At 36.0% G+C, this 19,927-nt stretch overlaps 2 protein-coding genes across 2 annotated transcripts in view; both read right to left on the reverse strand.

The window, feature by feature from the left end:
• Positions 1-12,192, reverse strand: part of LOC148946193 (GPALPP motifs-containing protein 1) — a 76,767-nt gene extending 64,575 nt beyond the window's left edge. The window contains exon 1 of the mRNA XM_089098267.1: positions 12,149-12,192. The gene's annotated coding sequence lies outside the window, so the exon portion shown is untranslated. The remainder of the gene's footprint in view (positions 1-12,148) is intronic.
• Positions 12,193-18,268: 6,076 nt separating this feature from the next.
• The window catches only part of Prp3 (pre-mRNA processing factor 3), a 57,436-nt gene continuing 55,777 nt past the window's right edge, over positions 18,269-19,927 (reverse strand). Inside the window, exon 11 of the mRNA XM_089098266.1 lies at positions 18,269-18,489. Within this exon, the coding sequence (XP_088954392.1) occupies positions 18,337-18,489 (153 nt within the window). The 3' untranslated portion in view covers positions 18,269-18,336. The remainder of the gene's footprint in view (positions 18,490-19,927) is intronic.

Below are 19,927 nucleotides of genomic sequence, written 5' to 3' on the forward strand. Positions count from 1 at the left end.
TAAATGTTATAAGAGAGTGCAAGATTGTCAGTTCAGTTCAGTTCAATTTCGGACTTGGATAAGAGAAGAGCGATTTTCATCATGAAGAGGAAGTGTGATATTACGTTGTTTTTTGCGCCCAAGTGGACCAGGGATGTTTCTGACAGTGGCGTTAGCGGGACGTCTGCGGAGCATTCATCTACACCTGTGGATCTGAAGGGCACTGGAGCCATCATTGAAGCTTCTGAATTACGCACACTGGAACCAACCACGATGCAACACGCACCTGCACCAACCCAGTCTCTGTCATTGTTTGCAAATGACATTGGTCGGTTTGTCAACAAATCATCCAGTCTTGATGCAAATTCTAAACTTCGTTTGCTGAAGAGCCCTTGGACTCCAGATATCTCCTACATTTTTCCAGTATCCGAAAAACGGAAGCTGAAGTTTCAGTTAACTTGGCTCACTCGTTTCAGTTGGTTGTCCTACTCTCCGTCTGAGGACGCTGCTTTTTGCAGATTTTGCGTTCTGTTCTCGTCAGAGACAGCTGGCAAAGGCTGCCACCCCAGCTCGGGGAATCTAGTCACCAAACCATTCAGGAACTGGAAGGATGCAATAGAGTGCTTCACAGCTCACCAACAAGCAGAGTTTCATAGAAGCTGCATCCTATCAGCTGAAAACTTCATTTCTGCCTCGGGGAGAAGGCAGGACAATATCTTGCACCAAATTGACGCGGCAAGGAAAGCACAGGTTCAAGAAAATCGCCAGAAATTGCGACCAATTGTTGAGATGGTGAGATTTTGTGGGCAGCAACAGCTTTCCCTTTGTGGTATCAACGATTCCGGCCCCATTTCTGTCTCGGATCCAGAACCTTCTCACAATGATGGCAACTTCCGAGCACTACTGCGGCTGAGGGCGAGACACGGTGACGATGTTCTGAAGAACCATCTTCTTTCTGCAGCCAGAAATGCCACATATCTTTCTTCCATCACCCAGAATGGTGATGGAAAAGCAAATGCTATAGAAAAGCAAATATACTAAAGACTTCTTTCCACACCCTGGGGTTGTAAGGAGAAAACCTTACTCCAGTTTTATAAATCACATATAAGACCCCATATTGACTATGGGCTCATTGTCTATGGTGCATGTGCAAAGACCCAGATGCAAAAAATTGAAACAACACAAAATGATATAATACGCATCATATTTGGTCTTAGGAAACCCACAAGCACCAAGTCTCTGCTTATGGAGAGTGGATTAACAACAATAAGGGAGAGACGTAGCTTTCTCTTGATAAAACATCTTACAAAAATTGAATCAAATAGCTCACACACATTACATAATTGGTTAAGAAATCCAGCCATGTATAGAGGTATTGCAGATGAGTATGCCAATATTCAAAAGAAGTTCCCTGTACCAGCAAAGTCTATTGCACCTAATTTCCCCCAATCCCCTCCATGGAATTGGTCATTTGCCATAATAAATACTGAATTTTCAAAATGGAATAAAGATTTAACCCCCATTGCTTTTGTTCAGAATAAATTTGCAGAACTCAATACAATTACCTATAAAAATCACTTCCAAATATTTGTTGATGGATCAAAAATGAATGAGAAGGTTGCAAGTGGTGTTTTCCTTCCTCACCTGAAAATTGCAATGGGCAAGAGATTATTTAATAATTTATCTATAATGTCTGCTGAGTTAAATGCCATAATCATGGCATTAGAACACCTTAAGCAAAACTAATCTTTGATTGAAAATTCGAATAATATTATCATCTATTCCGACTCTTTATCAAGCCTTGAGTTGCTGGCCTCAGCTCCTCAATATAAGTTGGACATTGACACTTATCATTGTCTCAGTATTATTGATAATCTTGCTGCAAGTGGCATAAAAACTTACTTTCAGTACATTCCTAGCCACTTTGGCATAAGTGGTAATCATCAGGTTGATGAAATAGCAAAAAATGCTATACATATTGACCAGCCAAGTGGGAGACCAATCCAAAATAGAGATATTTACCGATAGAGGCTATCAGATATTAATTGTAATAAGATTAATCCTATCCTTTCCCCCTTTCCCAATAAGTATCTTTTTAAAATTTATCATAGAATTCGTTCTGGAACAAATGGACTAAATTTCCTTGCATTCTCATATAAGCTTTCTAATTCAAGTGGTTCAATTCCCCTGTCCCCTCTTTGCAGGCATTGTACTATGAATAATGAAACAATTGACCATTGCCTATTTGAATGTAATATGCTGACGTCTGCACAACATACTTTACTTTCTAAACTGTTAAAATACTTCAAACACCACAAAATACCACTATCAGCCAAGAGCCTAGCCATCTATACCTGCACACAGAGCATAGAAATCGACATCTTTCATCTTATATTTGAACTCCTAGAGTCAAAAGATCTGCTGAAAGATATCTGAATATATCTAATAAATATGAGGCAATCAAGCCAGTAGCTCTGTAGCCCACAGAGTGAAGCAAAAGGAAAAGGGCTAAATAGTTTTACTGAAAAGCCCGCCTGCTGTTAAATAGAAGAAGAATGGTATTATCGCCGCATCCGGGGAGCTTCTTCATCAGTTTATAGTAGAAAGAGTAAACGCAAGTCCATGCTTTTCAGTGCTTGCTGATGAAACAGCGGACGTTTCGAATACCGAGCAGCTGTCTGTTTGCATCCGCTACACTTTCAAAGGGAACCTGCATGAGGACTTCCTTGGTTTTACCCCTGTTTCTGATTTGACTGGGCCAGGTCTGGCTTCATCAATGCTGTGGTTTCTCAAAAGCCTTGATCTTAATCTGAACAAGATGGTCGGTCAGGGATATGACAGTGCAGCAGCAATGAGTGGGCATCTTAGGGGTGTACAGGCTGTTATATGTGAAAAGTATCCAAAGGCACTTTATGTCCATTGTAGTGTGCACAGTCTCAACTTGGTCATCTCTTCTGTATGCTCTATTCTGGCGTTTAAGCATTTCTTCAGTGTCCTGTCACAAGTCTGCAGTTTTTACAATACTTCCCCACTCAGGACACAGAATTTAATAGAGAAGATCAATGAAATACTACCAGATTTTAGGAAACGTACTTTAACCAGACTCTGTGAAACAAGATGGGTGGAGCACCACGATTCAGTCATGCGTTTTCTTGAGCTGTACTGACCAATCCTGCAATCCCTGGGAGCTCTTGAAGAGAAAAGAAATGCAGAAACTTCTGCAAAAGCAGCGCAGTTGCTGGACATGATGAACCAGTCGCAATTTGTTGTGTGTCTCCATGTGGTCAAAGAACTTTTCTTCCTTATGCTTCCACTGTGCAAGACTCTTCAGTCAGTTGACTGTGATTTGGCAGCTGCATGCAGGCACGTGGAAATTGTCCTTTCAAAAACAAAGGAAATGCAAGGAAATGCTGCTACTGCTTTCATGTCTATTTTCAACAAAGCTCAGCATTTTGCCAGCAACTTAGGACTGGAGATGACTCGTCCAAGGACGAAAGGTGGCCGGAGTATCCACGCAGACAATCCAGACCTTCTCAACCACTATAGAACCTTGCTCTTTATTCCTTTCCTGGACCACTTCACTTCCGATCTGAAACAACGATTGGTGCTTCACCAGAAATTGCTGTAAAATCTCAGCGTCCTTTCTCCTGCCAAAATTTTTTCTCTCAATCTGAAGGCATTAAACCTGGAGTCATTGGTTGAATTGTATGGCAATATTCTTCCCAAGCCAAACTATCTGAAGCAAGAAATTGAGCTATGGCGTATCAAGTGGGAGAATGTTCTGGTATCAGAGAGGCCTACTTGTGCTGTGTCTTTGCTTCAGGCATGCGATGCCACCCTTTTTCCAAATGTTTTTCTTCTTCTTGCTGTTCTTGCAATGTTACCTGTTAGCACTGCTACTCTGGAATGAAGTTTCTCAACACTCAGAAAGCTCAAAACCTGGCTGAGAAATTCAACAGGAGAAGAACGATTGAGTGGCTTAGCCCTCCTTGCAGTCCATAGGAACGTTGACATCTGCCCTGACAAGGTCATCGGCATTTTTGCAGGGAATGAAAATCGTCGCCTGGATTTTGCTTTATAGATATTCACCCTTACTTTTAGCTAAAAAAAAAAAAAAAAAAAAAAAAAAAAAAAATATAGACTACTTCTACTATTTGGCTTCTTTTTGCATTAACTGTTTTTGCTGTCTCCAAAAAAAAAAATAATAATAAATAGTTTGTAGTATTTAACTGTATGTAAATACTTGTCTTATGTTTGCATTACTAAAAAAAAAAATAATAATAATAAAAAAAAAATGCCCCTCAAAGATACGAAAGTATGCCTAGTGGACGCGTCCTTGTTTGCAAGTGACGGACTAATGGTCTCGAGCTAACGTAATGTTGCTCGAGGATGTTAGAAAAAGTCCATGGGAAAAAATGGGGTAACCCCCCCCCCCCCCAACCAAAAATCCTGGATATGGCCCTGCCCTGTGTTCTGCTATTTTTTACCTCTGATCAAAATAATTATAATCTTTGCAATATGAAAAATCATGTTCAAGTTCCATTTACTCCTTGTAGAAGGTCAGATTTTAATCCATTAATGGCAAGTCATATTGTTTGGAATAAGTTGCCTGAATCAGTTTGAGGATGCCACTCATTCGGTTTGTTTTTAAAAAATTGTTCAATTTTCTTTGGCTTCTTAGAAGTTATTTTAATCTATTTATTTTTTTTTTTTTTTTTTTTGAGTCTATTTAATCTACTTAATTAATTCAGTCTATTTATTCTATTTAGTTTTATTTTCTATAGTTTTTATTTTATTTAAATTTTTCTCTTCTTCTTCTTTTTGCTCTTCTGTCTGTGAGTAAGTGATCATTTTAAATTTTCTTGTTTTTTTCTCTGAGTAAGTAACTCATTTGTCTTCCCCCTTCTTTACAGGCCAATGAGCCTTTGGGGGAATTGTAACATGTCATATTGTAGCCTATGCATATTAAATTAAGAATAAGTCTTATCTTATCTTAGCATACCCTTAGCTATACCTGAGATATTGAAGACACATTCTTTTGATAACCTGGAAGCACAAAATGTCTTTTGATTTATTTCAACATCCCCTCAACGTTCCCTGAAGTTTCACCTAAAAACCCTTAGGGTTTTTGGACATACCCAGGATCAAACATTCTCCCCTTTCCCTAGGATAAATCCTGTATATAAATAATGTGCAAGTTCCATAATTTACAACACATACCCCAGGGGCTGAGACTTTTCACCTATTTTGAACAAAATTACTGTTTCAAATTTGATCAGTATTGAGGGAGGGGGCATCTAAAAAGGCCAAGGGGATGGTTGTCAGCTACCCTCAGGGTAGCTGCCTGGAACCAGTTTTTATTCTGTTTATTTATAAACACTTTACCACAGGTAATCTAACACAGCACCATTAAAATGTTTGCAGACGATGTAAAGCTGTACAGAGGTGTCACCTCCCCGGTTGATGTTACACTTATAAAGGGAGATTTTGAGGCATTCTTCAAATGGTGTAATTTAAATTATATGTTTGTTAACCAGAAGAAATGTCATGTGATGCATTACTTTGCAAAGGATGTGGCATACCAGTACTTCATTGGTGACATGTTGGTGTGCCCTGTTAATTCTATTAGGGATCTTGGTATTATTTTTGATGATCAGCTGAGGTTTGACAAGCAAGCATGAGCTGTTTTGCATAAAGCAAACTATGGTTCACTTTGCATCAAAAGAGCTTTCAGAAGGTTTAACCTGAGAAGTTTTACCACATTGTATAAGACAATTGTGTGCCCTGTTGTTGAATACTGCTCATCTGTGTGGTATGCGACTAGAAAATCTGATTCACTGTTGATTGAAAAGGTGCAAAGACAAGCGTCCAAATTTTTCCTCTATCTGAAATACCTACCTTATGAGTCGAGATTGAGTAGCCTGAGCTTACCATCTCTGCAATTCAGAAGGGACAGAATGGACCTTGTCAACACTTTCTGCATCATAAAGGGTATTGACCATGTGTCTTGGGAAGATTTCTTTGAGTTTGGTCATTATCCATCTATGCAGCAGAACTCTTTAAAATTGTACCAGCCAAGGGTATCAAGGAAAGTTGGACAAAGTTCCTTTTTAAATCATTCAGTAAAATCATGGAACATATTGCCCAACCAAGTAGTTCTGGTGAATGATGTTACGGCTTTCAAAACAGCATTAGTTGAGACCTCTTTTTATGAAAGGCAGTACCTAGGACTATGAAGAGTGTATTTGTTGTAGGGTATGTTTGTTTTTGTTTTTTTTTTGTTTTATTAGGAAGTTTATAGTTTTTGTTTTTGTTATTTATAAATGTCGTTCATGGTATATAATTTGTGCTATATGAGACAAGCCTATGGCTTATTCCATTTCTGATTAATGAAAATACCTATATGCCCATTTGACAACCCACATGAACATAGTATATTTTAAATTTGTTTAACATTTCCTGGAAGTTTTGTATTACTACCCTAAGCCTTATTGGAGACCCAAGATCAAACATGCCCCCCTACCCTTCCTAACAGAACTGCACATGCCATCACTGGTCATGCCATTCCTGGAGGTATAATTACTTGACATTTAGACTCTTTTGAACAAATTGTTCATCTTAAACTTTTGATTGGATATCTTTAGAAGCAGGGTAACCATAAAAGGCAAGGGAGGGAGCCTGGTTGCTCCCAGTCACTATTGACTTTTAAAAACAGCACTAGACCTTTCAATTGTCAATCAAACGGGTCATGTCCAAATTTTTTTCAATCATATCTTACATATGAAGTGGCTCTGACAGATAAAATTATAAAGGCCAATAGATAAATAACAAATTGAAGCCTTTTGGCTTTATACTATAGCATAGACAATGCTAAAGCATTACTTCTGATATATCTTAATGAAAACAAAGGCAAGATCCATGTCCAAGATTAGGCCTAGGCTAGGTAGCCTACTTTCAAAATACTGGAGGTCTTATCATGGCTGCAGAGCTCTCTGTTGCAAGTTTTGAAAATATTTAACAAGTTACAATTCTATTAACCAGAGGCAGAGGCAAATCCCTAGCATTTTTATTGGGGGGAGGGGACAAGAGGGGGTCCATATCTGAATAGTCAAGGGGTACAGGATATATAATATTTTTTTTCCACATTATTGGAGGGGGCAAACCCCCCCCCCCTTTGCCTTCTTCCAAACAACACCCCTGGCCAGAGGCCCAAAACAGCTGCAGAAGCCTACTCCAAGGCAAGTGGTCAACTAGCCTAGAGACAAAAATTTTCAAATCAAGGCCAATTTCTGGTAAATGTTTACCAAATCATACTATTGACTTACAAATAAAGTAAACATACCACTTGATGCCTTTTTTTATGCTCTTTCCAAATATAATAATCATTTTTATCAGAAATAAATTTTACCCCCACCCCTATATATACAAATTCAGGGTGTTTATTTGCACATTAGGGGTTTGGGGGTAGATTGCATTTCTTATGTAAATGGGAGGTAAGTTTAAACTTTACCCCCACCCCCTAATGTGCAAATATATACCCTGAATTGGTATATATAGGGGTGGAGTAAAATTCATTTCCGACAAAAATGATTATTATATTTGGACAGAGCATAAAAAAAAGGCATTAAGTGGTGTATTCACTTTATTCATAGGTCAATAATATGATTTGGTAAATATTTACCCAATTTCTTACTTAAAAATCAAAAAGAAGAATTTTGGGTAAATTTTTACCAAATCATATTATTGACTTATGAATAAAATGAACATACCACTCAATGCCTTTTTTATGCTCTTTCTGGTAAATATATACCAAATCATATTATTGAGTTAGGAATAAAGTGAATGCACCATTTGATGCCTTTTTTCATGCTGATTACAAATATAATAATCATCTCTATCGGAAATGAATTTTATCCCCCCCCTATATATACCAATTCAGGTTATATTTTCCTTCAATAGGGGGGGTGTGGAGGTAAACTTTAAGCTTACCTCTCATTTACATCAGAAACAAAATTTGCCCCCACCCCCCTAGTGCAGAAATATATACCCTAAATTGGCATATTTAGGGGGGGGGCTGAAATTTGTTTCCAATAGAAATGATTATTATATTCATAATCAGCCTAAAAAAGGCATTGAATGGTGTATTCACTTTATTCCTAACTCAATAATAAGATTTGGTATATATTTACCCTCTTTCCAAATATAATAATCATTTTTGTTAGAAATGAAGTTTACCCCCACCCCTATATATACCAATTCAGGGTATATTCTTGCACATTAGGTGGGTGGGGGTATATTTTATTTCTGATGTAAATGGGAGGTAAGTTTAAACTTTACCCCCAACCCCCTAATGTGCAAATATATACCCTGAATTGGTATATATAGGGGTGGGGTAAAATTCATTTGTGACAAAAATGATTATTATATTTGGAAAGAGCATAAAAAAAGGGATTAAGTGGTGTATTCACTTTATTCATAGGTCAATAATATGATTTGGTAAATATTTACCCAATTTCTTACTTAAAAATCAAAAAGAAGAATTTTGGGTAAATTTTTACCAAATCATATTATTGACTTATGAATAAAATGAACATACCACTCAATGCCTTTTTTATGCTCTTTCTGGTAAATATATACCAAATCATATTATTGGGTTAGGAATAAATTGAATGTACTATTTGATGCCTTTTTTATTCTGAATATGAATATAATAATAATTTCTCTTGGAAATGAATTTTATCCCCCCCCCTATATATGGCAATTCAGGGTATATTCCTATATTAGGGGGGGGTGTGGGGGTAAAGTTTAAACTTACCTCCCATTTACATCAGAAACCAAAATTTGCCACCCCCCCCCCTAATGCAGAAATATATACCCTGAATTGGCATATATAGGGAGGGGGCTGAAATTCATTTCTGATAGAAATGATTATTATATTCATAATCAGCATAAAAAAGGCATTGAATGGTGTATTCACTTTATTCCTAACTCAATAATATGATTCGGTATATATTTACCCTCTTTCCAAATATAATAATCATTTTTGTTAGAAATGAATTTTATCCCCACCCCTATGTATACCAATTCAGGGTATATATGTGCACATTCGGGAAGTTGGGGCTAAATTTCATTTCTGATGCAAATGAAAGGTCACTTTAAACTTTACCCCCACCCCCCTAATGTGCAAATATATACCCTGAATTGGTATATATAGGGGTGGGGGTAAAATTCAGGTCAATATCTACCAAATCATATTATTGAGTTAGGAATAAAGTGAATACACCATTTGATGCCTTTTTATGCTGATTACAAATATAATAAGCATTTCTATTGGAAATGAATTTCAGCCCCCCCCCCCCCTTAATTGGCTAAACCAAACCCAAACAAACCTAACCCGGAATTTGCATATATAGGGGGGGGGGGGCTGAAATTGAATTCCGATAGAAATGCTTATTATGTTTGTAATCAGCATAAAAAAAGGCATTGAATGGTGTATTCACTTTAGTCCTAACTCAATAATATGATTTGGTAGATATTTACCAAAATTCATTTCCAACAAAATTGATTATTATATTTGTAAAGAGCATAAAAAAAGGCATCAAGTGGTATATTCACTTTATTCCTAAGTCAGTAAAGATCTACCAAATTATATTATTGAGTTATGAATAAAGTGAATGCACCATTACCAATGATACTTTAAAGCCCAGCGCCCACTAGCGCCCAAAGAACCCAAATTCATTAATACTTTAGCGCCCAGAACCCACAGCTCCCAACTTGAAAAATATATACTACCATTACCTTTAGCTCAGCAAATTTATAGTCCATTTCTTCTTTAAATAGCAATTTAAAAAAGTATCATATCTAAAGTTAGCAAATCACAGATGGTGCGGGTATACACAAAAGAATTCTACTAGTCACAAAGATATATTCAATTTATGTCAGCAAGGCATTGTGTCGGCAAGGTGAATATGGCAAAGAGAGATCATTATCAATTACAGGAGGGGAGATTTGACTTCTGTTGGTAAACGCATTTCACAAAGAGGCAATTTGCGTGTTACAAATATTTGAGATAGGTTATGTCATTCAATTTTGGCTCCTGAAAAATTAAAATGCTTGCATTACATACATTCGGGCTTTGGCCTCGCTTGACCCCGCTTGGGCTTATTATGCCATATACAATATTTTTATTACGTGAAAAAAAATTTCAAAGTATTTACCATAAAATGTAAAAGGTGCCCCACTGTTAAAAGACTTTGTGACTTTTTATTTAACAAAACCAGTTGCCCAGCGCCCAAGAACCCAAACAAAGATAGATCATATCAAGTTACAGGAGGGGGGATTTGACTTCTGTTGGCAAAAGCATTTCACAGAGACATATCATGTTACAGGAAAGATCAACTTTAGATGTTAAAAATATTCAAAATATTTCATTCAGGGTTGGGTCACATAGACATATTATTAAATAAACACCAGATCGCATGGGATTTTGCAAGTTCGCGAGTTCCTTGCGCTTTTTCTTCTTTGCCTCCAGTAAACGCGTTAATTTTGACATTTGATTTCATTGAGAATCTTTCATTGAGATGCTTTTGCAAAAGAGCGTATTAGCAATTCCTTGTTAACCACTTTGAGCATTATATTGGAACTTTCAGGTATGTTGAACTAACAAAAAGGCACTCTGTAGGCCTACCTCCTATACTACTTCTACTGCTACAACGACTACCCTGTTGTAGGAGCCCCATCCTATTTTTACTAGAGACACGATCACTTAATAAAACACTGTATGGCCCAATAAGCCCAAGGCCAACACCCAACTGTCATTAAAAATATATATTTTCAATTACTTTTAAATGGGACTTCTAGACTTTCAAACATGGTATGACATATCTATTATGAATATGAGAAAAACGGGCTTTCAAATGAGCTACTAGTCAAGAAGATATAGTTTCATCCCCGAAAATATTGTGTGACCCCTGAAAATGGCCTCTGTACTGACTCATTGAGTTTTTTATCCGAGTTGTGGTGGGTGACAGCTCATTTTCAATGCTTTATCGGTCTGAAGATAGCACTCCACGTTTTGAGATGAATAGGAGCCTTTTTCTCATTTTTTTGCCTTAAAGATAGAATTTTATGACCTTGCCACTAAAAAAAACTGGTTTTGTTAAATAAGAAAGTCAAAAAGAGCTGTAGCAATGGGGCACACGTTCCATTTTATGCCAAATCTTATAGATATTGTTTTTCACTTAATAAAAACATTGTATAGGGCATCATAAGCCCTAGCAAGGCCAACGCCCGCATGCATGTAATACAAGCATTTTTAATTTATCAGAACCCAAAAATGAATGACATATTTCAAATATTTCTGAACGCCCAGAAAGAACCCAAAGTTGATCTCTCCTGTAACTTGATATGTCTCTGCGAAATGCCGACAGAAGCCAAATTTCCCCTCTTGTAACTTGATATGATCTCTCTTTGTCAAGTTCCCTTTGCCAACACATTGGTTTGCTGACTTCAATCTTTGTGACAAGTAGAATTTTTTTTGTATGTCCGCACCATCTGTGACTTACAAACTTAAGTTAGGATAATTTTTTAAATCGTTATTTAAAGAAGAATTTGCTGTAGCAAAGGTAAAATAACTTAATATTTGGTTTTATGAATTGATACTTGGGTGTGCTTGTATTCATCTTTCAAATTGGGAGCTGTGGGCGCTATGGGTTCTTGGGCGCTAAAGTAAATGTTTTGGGTTCTTGGGCGCTGGGCACTCGGCACTAAAGTATTGTTGGTTGCACCATTCGCTGCCTTTTTATGCTGATTACGAATATAATAATCATTTCTATTGGAAATGAATTTCAGCCCCCCCCCCATATATGCCAATTCAGGGTTGGGTTTTAGAAATATATACCCTGAATTGGCATATATAGGGGGGCTGAAATTCATTTCCAAAAGAAATGATTATTATATTTGTAATCATCATAAAAAAAGGCATCAAGTGGTAGGCCTCTAGGCCTATTCACTTTATGCGTAAGTCAATAGGCCGAATTTGGTTTGGTAGAAATTTACCCCTAAGTCAATAATATGATTTGGTAAAAATCTACCGAATTTTGGTTAAACAAATTAAAATGAAAAGCCTATTTATAATAAAAGAGAATAAGTAAGATAAATACTAAGTTACTTTTATCCTTCAAATTTTAACGCATTTTAGTTTTTTAAAGTTTTTAATAGCATTGCCAACGTTTTGAAATGACCTGTCCTTGTTTTGCAGCCAAAATCATACCGCAAGAGGTTAATTTATAGGTAAAATTTGTATTGTACCAAAAGATTTCCAAATGTACTGCATTGTACCCGGACCTCTAATTTTACCACAAACGGTTCAATTTCAACGCATTAGCGGTGTTAGTCTTTGCCTTATTTACCTGCTTGTCAAATTACTTAGGTATATCTTCTTGATATTTTTTTTTTTCAGAACTAAGCTGGAAATCTGAGAAACTGGATAGTGGAGTCAATTCAGGAAAACTTAGAGGAAACAAAATATATTTTTCAAATGAAGGAGGGTAGGCTTTGTTGTTTTTTGATTTCTGCAACGAAAACATCAAAAAAGACATTTTCAGAGAATATAACCACAAAAATTTACTTTTCAAAATCTAGAGAGGGGAGCAAATGCTTTCAATCCTCTCTTAACTGAAACTGGATTGGGTATTTGTAAATTAAATACCCAACTACCCGAAAGTGCAGCGAATATTAGCATCATCAATTTCCATAAATTGGTTGCTGCTTGGAGTAGGCCATTTTATTTGCTTGATAACAATATGTTTTTTTGGAAGTATGACGAAACAGGTGGAAAAACAGTAGGGCAACCACAACTTGTATTATCAATTGTATAGCTAATCTCATTCAGTTCTGGTAAGTAGACATTTTTGATGAAATGTTGATACTACCGGGTCAAAAATGTTTTTGTCCATTCTAAAATTTTGTAAAATTCTCCTTTATTTTTTACTCGTAAGATTAATCTTAAAAGAAAAAATTTCCACAAAATAAGTTTTTCAAAGAAAAGTAAAGAGCTTCATGAAACCAAAAATGATCATAAATATAGTCGAATAATCTCCAATGCGTAAAACTACTAAAAATTAAAGTCAATAAATAACCGAAACCCAAACCAACAGAAATTAGACTAAATAACCGAGTCAAACTCAAAACGAGCAGAAACAACATGAATATAAGGGTGACAATCCCCATGCCATCTTAAGACCAGAAAATAATTCACACTTCTCTGAAAAAAAAAATGTGGACTGGCATTTTAATATACATAAATTGCTATTTATTCCTTGAAGTCTTAATAATTTTGACTTGTTAAAGATAGAAAAGTGACAATATTTAAAATATATTTTGTTTTCTGTAAAGTGACAAATTATATTTTCGTCTTGAGAAGGCACGGGGGTTGTTATCCCTACTCATGTTAATTTCTGCTCATTTTGAGTTTGACTCCGTTATTTATTGTGATTTCTGTTCGTTTTGGGGTTCATTCATTTATTAACGGTAATATGTGTCAGTTTTACGCCATGATTTTTGGTTTAATGGATTTCTCTACTTTTCTTTGAGAAACTTATTTTGTAGATTTTTTTCTAATTAATTTCTGTTGGCTTTTTATTACCATAGTATTTTTCATGAAAAAACAAAATAATATTATGTTTTTCGGTGTTTTTTTTTCTACATGAATCCAAAGTTTAGCTTACTGTTTCTATGCTGGAGAAAATTTTTCAAAAATTGTTAACAACATAAACCGTTTTGAAAATCTTGACACAAATAGTATTGTTTAATTTAGTTTTGTAATTCCATAATTTGACTTGAAAAATGAAACTTAATTTCATTTCCAAAAATTCTATCTATGCTCTTTAAAAACCTGGATACACTTACACTTTTTTGATTTAGTTAAATTGTAAGAGCAGAAGTAGTAATAGTAGTAGCCCTGAAACATTCAAATTAACATCCTCAGTATTCTTGGGAAACACTGAGATGTCTTATTGGCAACCACCATACACACAATTCCCTTTGATTTAATTTTAAAGTGAGATTTAGTTTTACAGCATAATGGACAAATTGTATAACTGCAGGGGCTTGAAATACCAAATTTCCCTAGAGGAGTAGTTACTGGACCTTTCAACTATGCCGAACAAAATGGCAACATCAAAATTTGGATTAGCTGTGCTTGGAACATTAATGGGCTTGGGAGAGGACTGCTTGCCCTTCGGAAGTTATGACTCTTAGAAAGGGCGCTAGAACTTTTAATTCCCAATCGGATTAGCTCCTTTAAGTTTTAAATGGTATTACTATCTATGATAGATCGGCACTACCTATGATATTGCTTATATGCCCTTTTAAAAACGTGCATGCACATAGTGTTTTGTTTAATTGAAAATCCCCCTAAACGCTCCCTAAAAGTCTTACCTTAATACCCTTAGCGTCATTAGTTACAGTTAGAGTAACCATAGCAGTAGTATTAATAGTATACACACAGTGGTTTCTGGCTAGTTCAAAATCCGCCACGACTTACCCTGAAAAATCAAACCTAATACTGTAAGCCGTTCTGGAGATATTGCTATGTCATTCTTTTGACAGTCAATATGCTGTTAGTTCTTTTTTATTTAATTCAACATCCGCCTAAGTATTCCTTGAAAGCTTTACCTTAATACCCTTAGCTTGCGTAGTACCAATAGTTGTAGTAGCAGTAGTGGCGTTAGTAGTAATATGCACATAGCACCTTTGGTTTTCTTCAACACCCTTTAACACATGCTGAAAGTTTCAACTTCATATCATGAACCGTTCCTGAAGCATTGTTGACATGTCCTTTTGATAACCTGTATGGTCATAGTGTGTTTTGATTTAGTTCAATACAGTTTCAATATTCCCCAAATTTTTCGCCTTAATGCACTTAGCTTTAGTAACAGTAGCAGTACTACCAGTAGTAATGGTAGTAGCAGTAGTTGTAGCTTTAGTAGTAGTAACAGTAGTAGGCTACTAGTAGTAATAATATTAAGAGTAGAAGCAGTAGCATTAGGATGCAAATATTGTCTTTTCGTTAGTTCAACATCCCACAAAACAAGCTTTGTAAGTTTCTATTTCACACATAAAACTGTTCCTAAGATATTGCTGATTCGCCTATTTGACAACCTGCATATAGACAAGCGTGATTTAATTCTGTTCACCTTCCCCCTCAATATTCACTAAAAATTTAATCTTCATACCCTTAGGCATAGTTGTAATAGTGGCCACAGTATTAGTATTAGTAGTACTATTATTAATAATAATAGCACCAGTAATAGTAGCAGCATTAGTATTAACATATTGCCTTTCGATCACTTGAGCATCCCTCACATCAAGTTCTGGAAGTTTCAACTTAGCACAATTAGCCATTGCTATGAAATTGCCGATATATCCTTTTGATAACCTGTATATTCATATACTTCCTGAAATTTTCCTTTTAATGCTCTTAGCCTTAAAAGTAGTTTCAATAGAAGTAGTAGTTAGAGTAGCAGTAGTAATAGTAGTAAATGTAGCAGTGGTAATAGTACTGGTAGTAGTGTGCACATTTTGCCTTTGGGTAAATTGATCTTCCCCTTTAAGCATTCTCTGAAAGTTCCAACTTATTATCCAAATCCATTCTTGAGATACGTCTTTTTGGCAATCCGCATACATAGTCTCTTTGATTTAGTTCAAACTTTCCTTCAATGTTTTTTTTCAAGTTTTCACCTTCATACGCTAAGCATTAATAGCGCTAGTATCATAGTAGTAGTGATGGTAGTAGGAGAAGTAGTACCAGTAGAAGTGTTATGTTAGTAGTAGTAGTAGCAGTAGTAGCAGCAGTATTAGTAACAGTAGTAGCATGTAGTAACATGCTGCCTATTGGTCAGTTCAACACCCCCCCCCCCATGATAACCCCGGAGTTGGCTGGCTACCCTTCAATCGCTTTTGACTCTTAAAAAGGGCCCTAGGATTTCCGATTTCCAATCAAATGAGACCTGTCCAAAGTTTATACGACCGCTCCTTCCATATAAACCTTATATGCCCCGGAGCATAACTTAAAATCCTTGTCTCCAGGTTCTGGGGGGCTGTGTCAACGTTGAAGGCCTTTGTTATATGATCTTTAGACAATTTCGAACAAAATGGCTGTCTCAAAAATTTCTACCATATACATTTGGGGAAAAGAGGACCGAGGGGGGGGGGGTTAATTGCCCTTTGATCGCTTTTGACTCTTAAAAATGGCACAAGAGGTTCTGAATTCCAATCGAATGAGCCTCTTCCGAAGCTTATATGACCACCCCTTGCATAAAAAATTAAATGTTGACAAGGGGCAACTAGTATAACTAATAGACCCTCCCCTGAGGGCTGTGGGCTCTCATCCATGAAGACATAATCACTGAACCTTTCAACTATGCCGAATAGAATGATTATCTCAAAATTTTCATCGTACGTATTTAGGGAAACAATGGGTGTATGGGGGGGGGGCTGGTTGCCCTCCAATCGCTTTAAATTCTTAAAAAAGGCGGTAGAACTTTCAATTTCGAACCGAATGAGCTCCTATTGAAGTTTCTACGACAGCTCCTTCTATAAAAAGTGTCTTGGTCAGAAAAAAAAAGAATATAAGAAAAAAATACATTGTGCCCACATTGCCCCTTACTTCGGTAGTGTCATTGCGCTGCCTATTATTTCTGGTTGTTTTGGTTTTTAATTATTATATAAATAATTAAAATGGTTGCCATCCCCAAATACATAGTTACTGGATCTTTCAACAATGCTGAACAAAATGGCTATCTCAAAATTTTTATTAGATGTGTTTTGCGAAATGATGGTGACAGGGGGGGGGGTCTAGTTGCCCACCAATCGCTTTTGACTCTTAAAAAGGGCACAAGAACTTGAAATTTTCAATCAAATGAACCCCTTCCGAAATTTCTAAGACAACTCCTTCTATGCGATGTGCCCTGGTAAAAAAAAATATAATACATTGTGCCCACATTACTCTTTACTTAGGCAGCGCAATAGTGCTGCGTATGATATAACTCAACCCATCATGAGATTTGAAGAAACATTCAAACTGACCTTACGTAGAGGTTTTTCTAAATAGGCTGATTATATTTCAACAGCTCATAGGAAAAACATGCTAAGAATTTTGGCTTATTTTTTCTTTTTCGCTCAAAAACAAATGATTTGAGCATAGTATAGTTGCAAAATGAATCAACTAAGGTTTATCTCAAAGCCAAGGCCACGAGAAAATGTATCACGAGGCTATATTTTCATCCCTTGAATTTGCTGTGACTTTTCTAATGAAAACGGCTGGCTAATACCAAAATCTCTGTCCCAGTTTTCCAGAAAACTTCAAATCAAGACGAGGTTCTATGATTTTTTACACATTCGGGAAAGACCCTAAAGACAGTTTTTTAGACAGAGTCAAAAATTTCAGTTTCCATTTGGCGTTTTACGAACCAAACGCTGTATCCTACTGCAGATTAATGGAAAGATTTTCTTATGCTGCCTTGAAAAAGCAGTTTTATCGTATTTTCGCTGGCTGATTAGCTTTCCGCTATATCCATAAGACGTTACTCCTATGAGCGAAATCACCGTTTAAGAGGAACACTGTGTAATTTTTTAGAAGCTTTTGTAAATTCTCTTTTTCAATTGTGAAATTTTCTTTTTTACTTGTATATTTTCCAGCTTCAAAAGCAATCACATTGGCGAATCAGACCCTTTTAATGAATGCGGAACTAGAAGTTTCCATGGTGCCGGTTTTGTTTGTGTGTTTTTTTTTGTTGCTTTTTTTATATAAAAAATTGGATTCCTAGCGAGATCCACAAATGCAGGACAGGCATTTGTTACCTGTCAGAAATGAGACCAAATGCTGTTCTATCCAAATGCCAATTGTTTCCAAAATCTAGCAATTCCAGTTCAACGACTCCATTTAAAATGAGGGCTGAGACCAGCAAGGAGTAATACTTATGCTAAATAGTCAGACTGCTTCTTCAAACACTTCCTGGTAACCAGTGACACCAAGGATCACGATAATAAGAGTCAGAGGTTATATTTCCATGATTGCTGCATACGTTCTTATACCGTACAGCAGTGGTAAGCTCAAAGGTGCCTTCAGGGGGTGGGGAGGGGGATAGAAACTTCCTGAGTATTTTCCTAGCTCCGTTACGAGGATCTATAGTTTCCATACTACCTTCACGTTCAATTTCCTTGCCAAAATTGGGAACATACGGTAATTTATATCCTTTTGACGGAAATATAAAAGAAGACCATAATGATGACTTAAGGCTATATTTGAATCACTTAATATTTTATGAGAACATATATACAAAATTTATAGATGGACTATTCTTCCTGTGTGTCTTCAAGCAAAGCTTGACTGTAAGCTACATCCCAATAATGTTCAACTCCGTGATTTCGCATAAACTCGCGTGCAAAAGCTTCCGACGGACACAGCTTGAATTGCATCGGACCAAAGGCTCTATCTTTGACTGTACCCTAAAAGAATCAAATCATGTAGCTTCAATTTCGATACCAATTGAGACACTCTCTATGATCATAGACACATCTTATGTATATCAAATTATAACCATTTTTGAGCTCTTTTTTTACTGTTCCTTTTATCGCTGTTTTATTTATTTTATTTTTTTAATCGCAATTATTTCACTAAGATTACTTCGTAATAATTAGTTAAAAAAAACCTTTACCACAAAATAAGTTTTTTTAAAAAAAAAAGTAAAGAACTCTATTAAATCAAAAATGAACAAAAACAGAATCAAATAATCTACCAAGCATACAACTACCACAAATATTTATCAATAAATAAATGAACCTAAAACGAACAGAAATTAAAATGAATAACAGAGTCAAATTCAAAACGGGCAGAAATTAATATGAGCAGGGTTCAAATCCCCTATGCTTTCTAAAAACCAGAATTTAATTTGTACTTAAGTAAAAAAAAAAAATTCAAATGAATTTACTGAAAAAATGTGCATTGTCAGTTTAATGTACATATGCTGATATTTATTCCTTAAAATGTTAACTAATTTTTGATTTCTTAAAATTATAAAAGAGAAAACACTTATAAGCGTTTTCAACCACGCATTTTAATAGTATGCGTGTTTAATTTAGTCATGTACATCGTCTAGTTGACCTGATAAATAAAAGTTAATACCTTTCCCAAAAAATTATATCTATGCTCTTTCACGGCCTGGATGCAATTACACTCTTTTGAATTAGTAAAAATTTTAAGAGCAGAAGCAGTAATAGAAGTAGCCTCGAAAATTTGAACTTAATACCCTTAGTCGTTCTTGTTATATTGCTGAGATGTGTTATTGGCAACAAGCATACGAACAGTGTGTTTTGATTTAATTTTAAAGCAACATTTAGTTTTCAAGCATAATGGGCAAATTGCATAACTGTGGGGGTTGACCTACCCAGTAACTATAGAGATATAGTTACTAGACCATTCAGCTATACTGAGCAAAATGGCTGTCTTGAAATTTTGATTGGAAGTGTCTGGAAAATTATGAGCTAAAAAGAAGGGCTGATTGTCCTCCAATCATTTTTGACTCTTAAAAGGGCACTAGAACTCTTAATTTTCAATCAAATTAGCTCCTTTAAAATATCAATGATATTACTAGCTATGATAGAGCATCGCTACCTATGTCCTTATATGCCCTATAGTGCATATATGCCCTTTTAATACCTGCATGCATATAGGTTTTTCGTTTAATTGAAACTCCTTCTAAACGCTCCCTAAAAGTTTCAACCTAATGACATTAGTGTCGTTAGTTATAGTAAATGTAGAAGCAGCATTAAATGAATACACACAAGTGTCCTATGGAACAACCACTGAAGGTATGAAGGTGAACTTTTCAGAGAATATTTCTGTTGTACGGATGACAACCTGCCATCCGTATGCAGTTTGTCAAAA

This window comes from Artemia sp. Qi Xiang Cuo, chromosome 12, assembly GCF_049724085.1.
Source record: "Artemia sp. Qi Xiang Cuo chromosome 12, ASM4972408v1, whole genome shotgun sequence".
Taxonomy (NCBI): Eukaryota; Metazoa; Arthropoda; class Branchiopoda; order Anostraca; family Artemiidae; genus Artemia; species Artemia sp. Qi Xiang Cuo.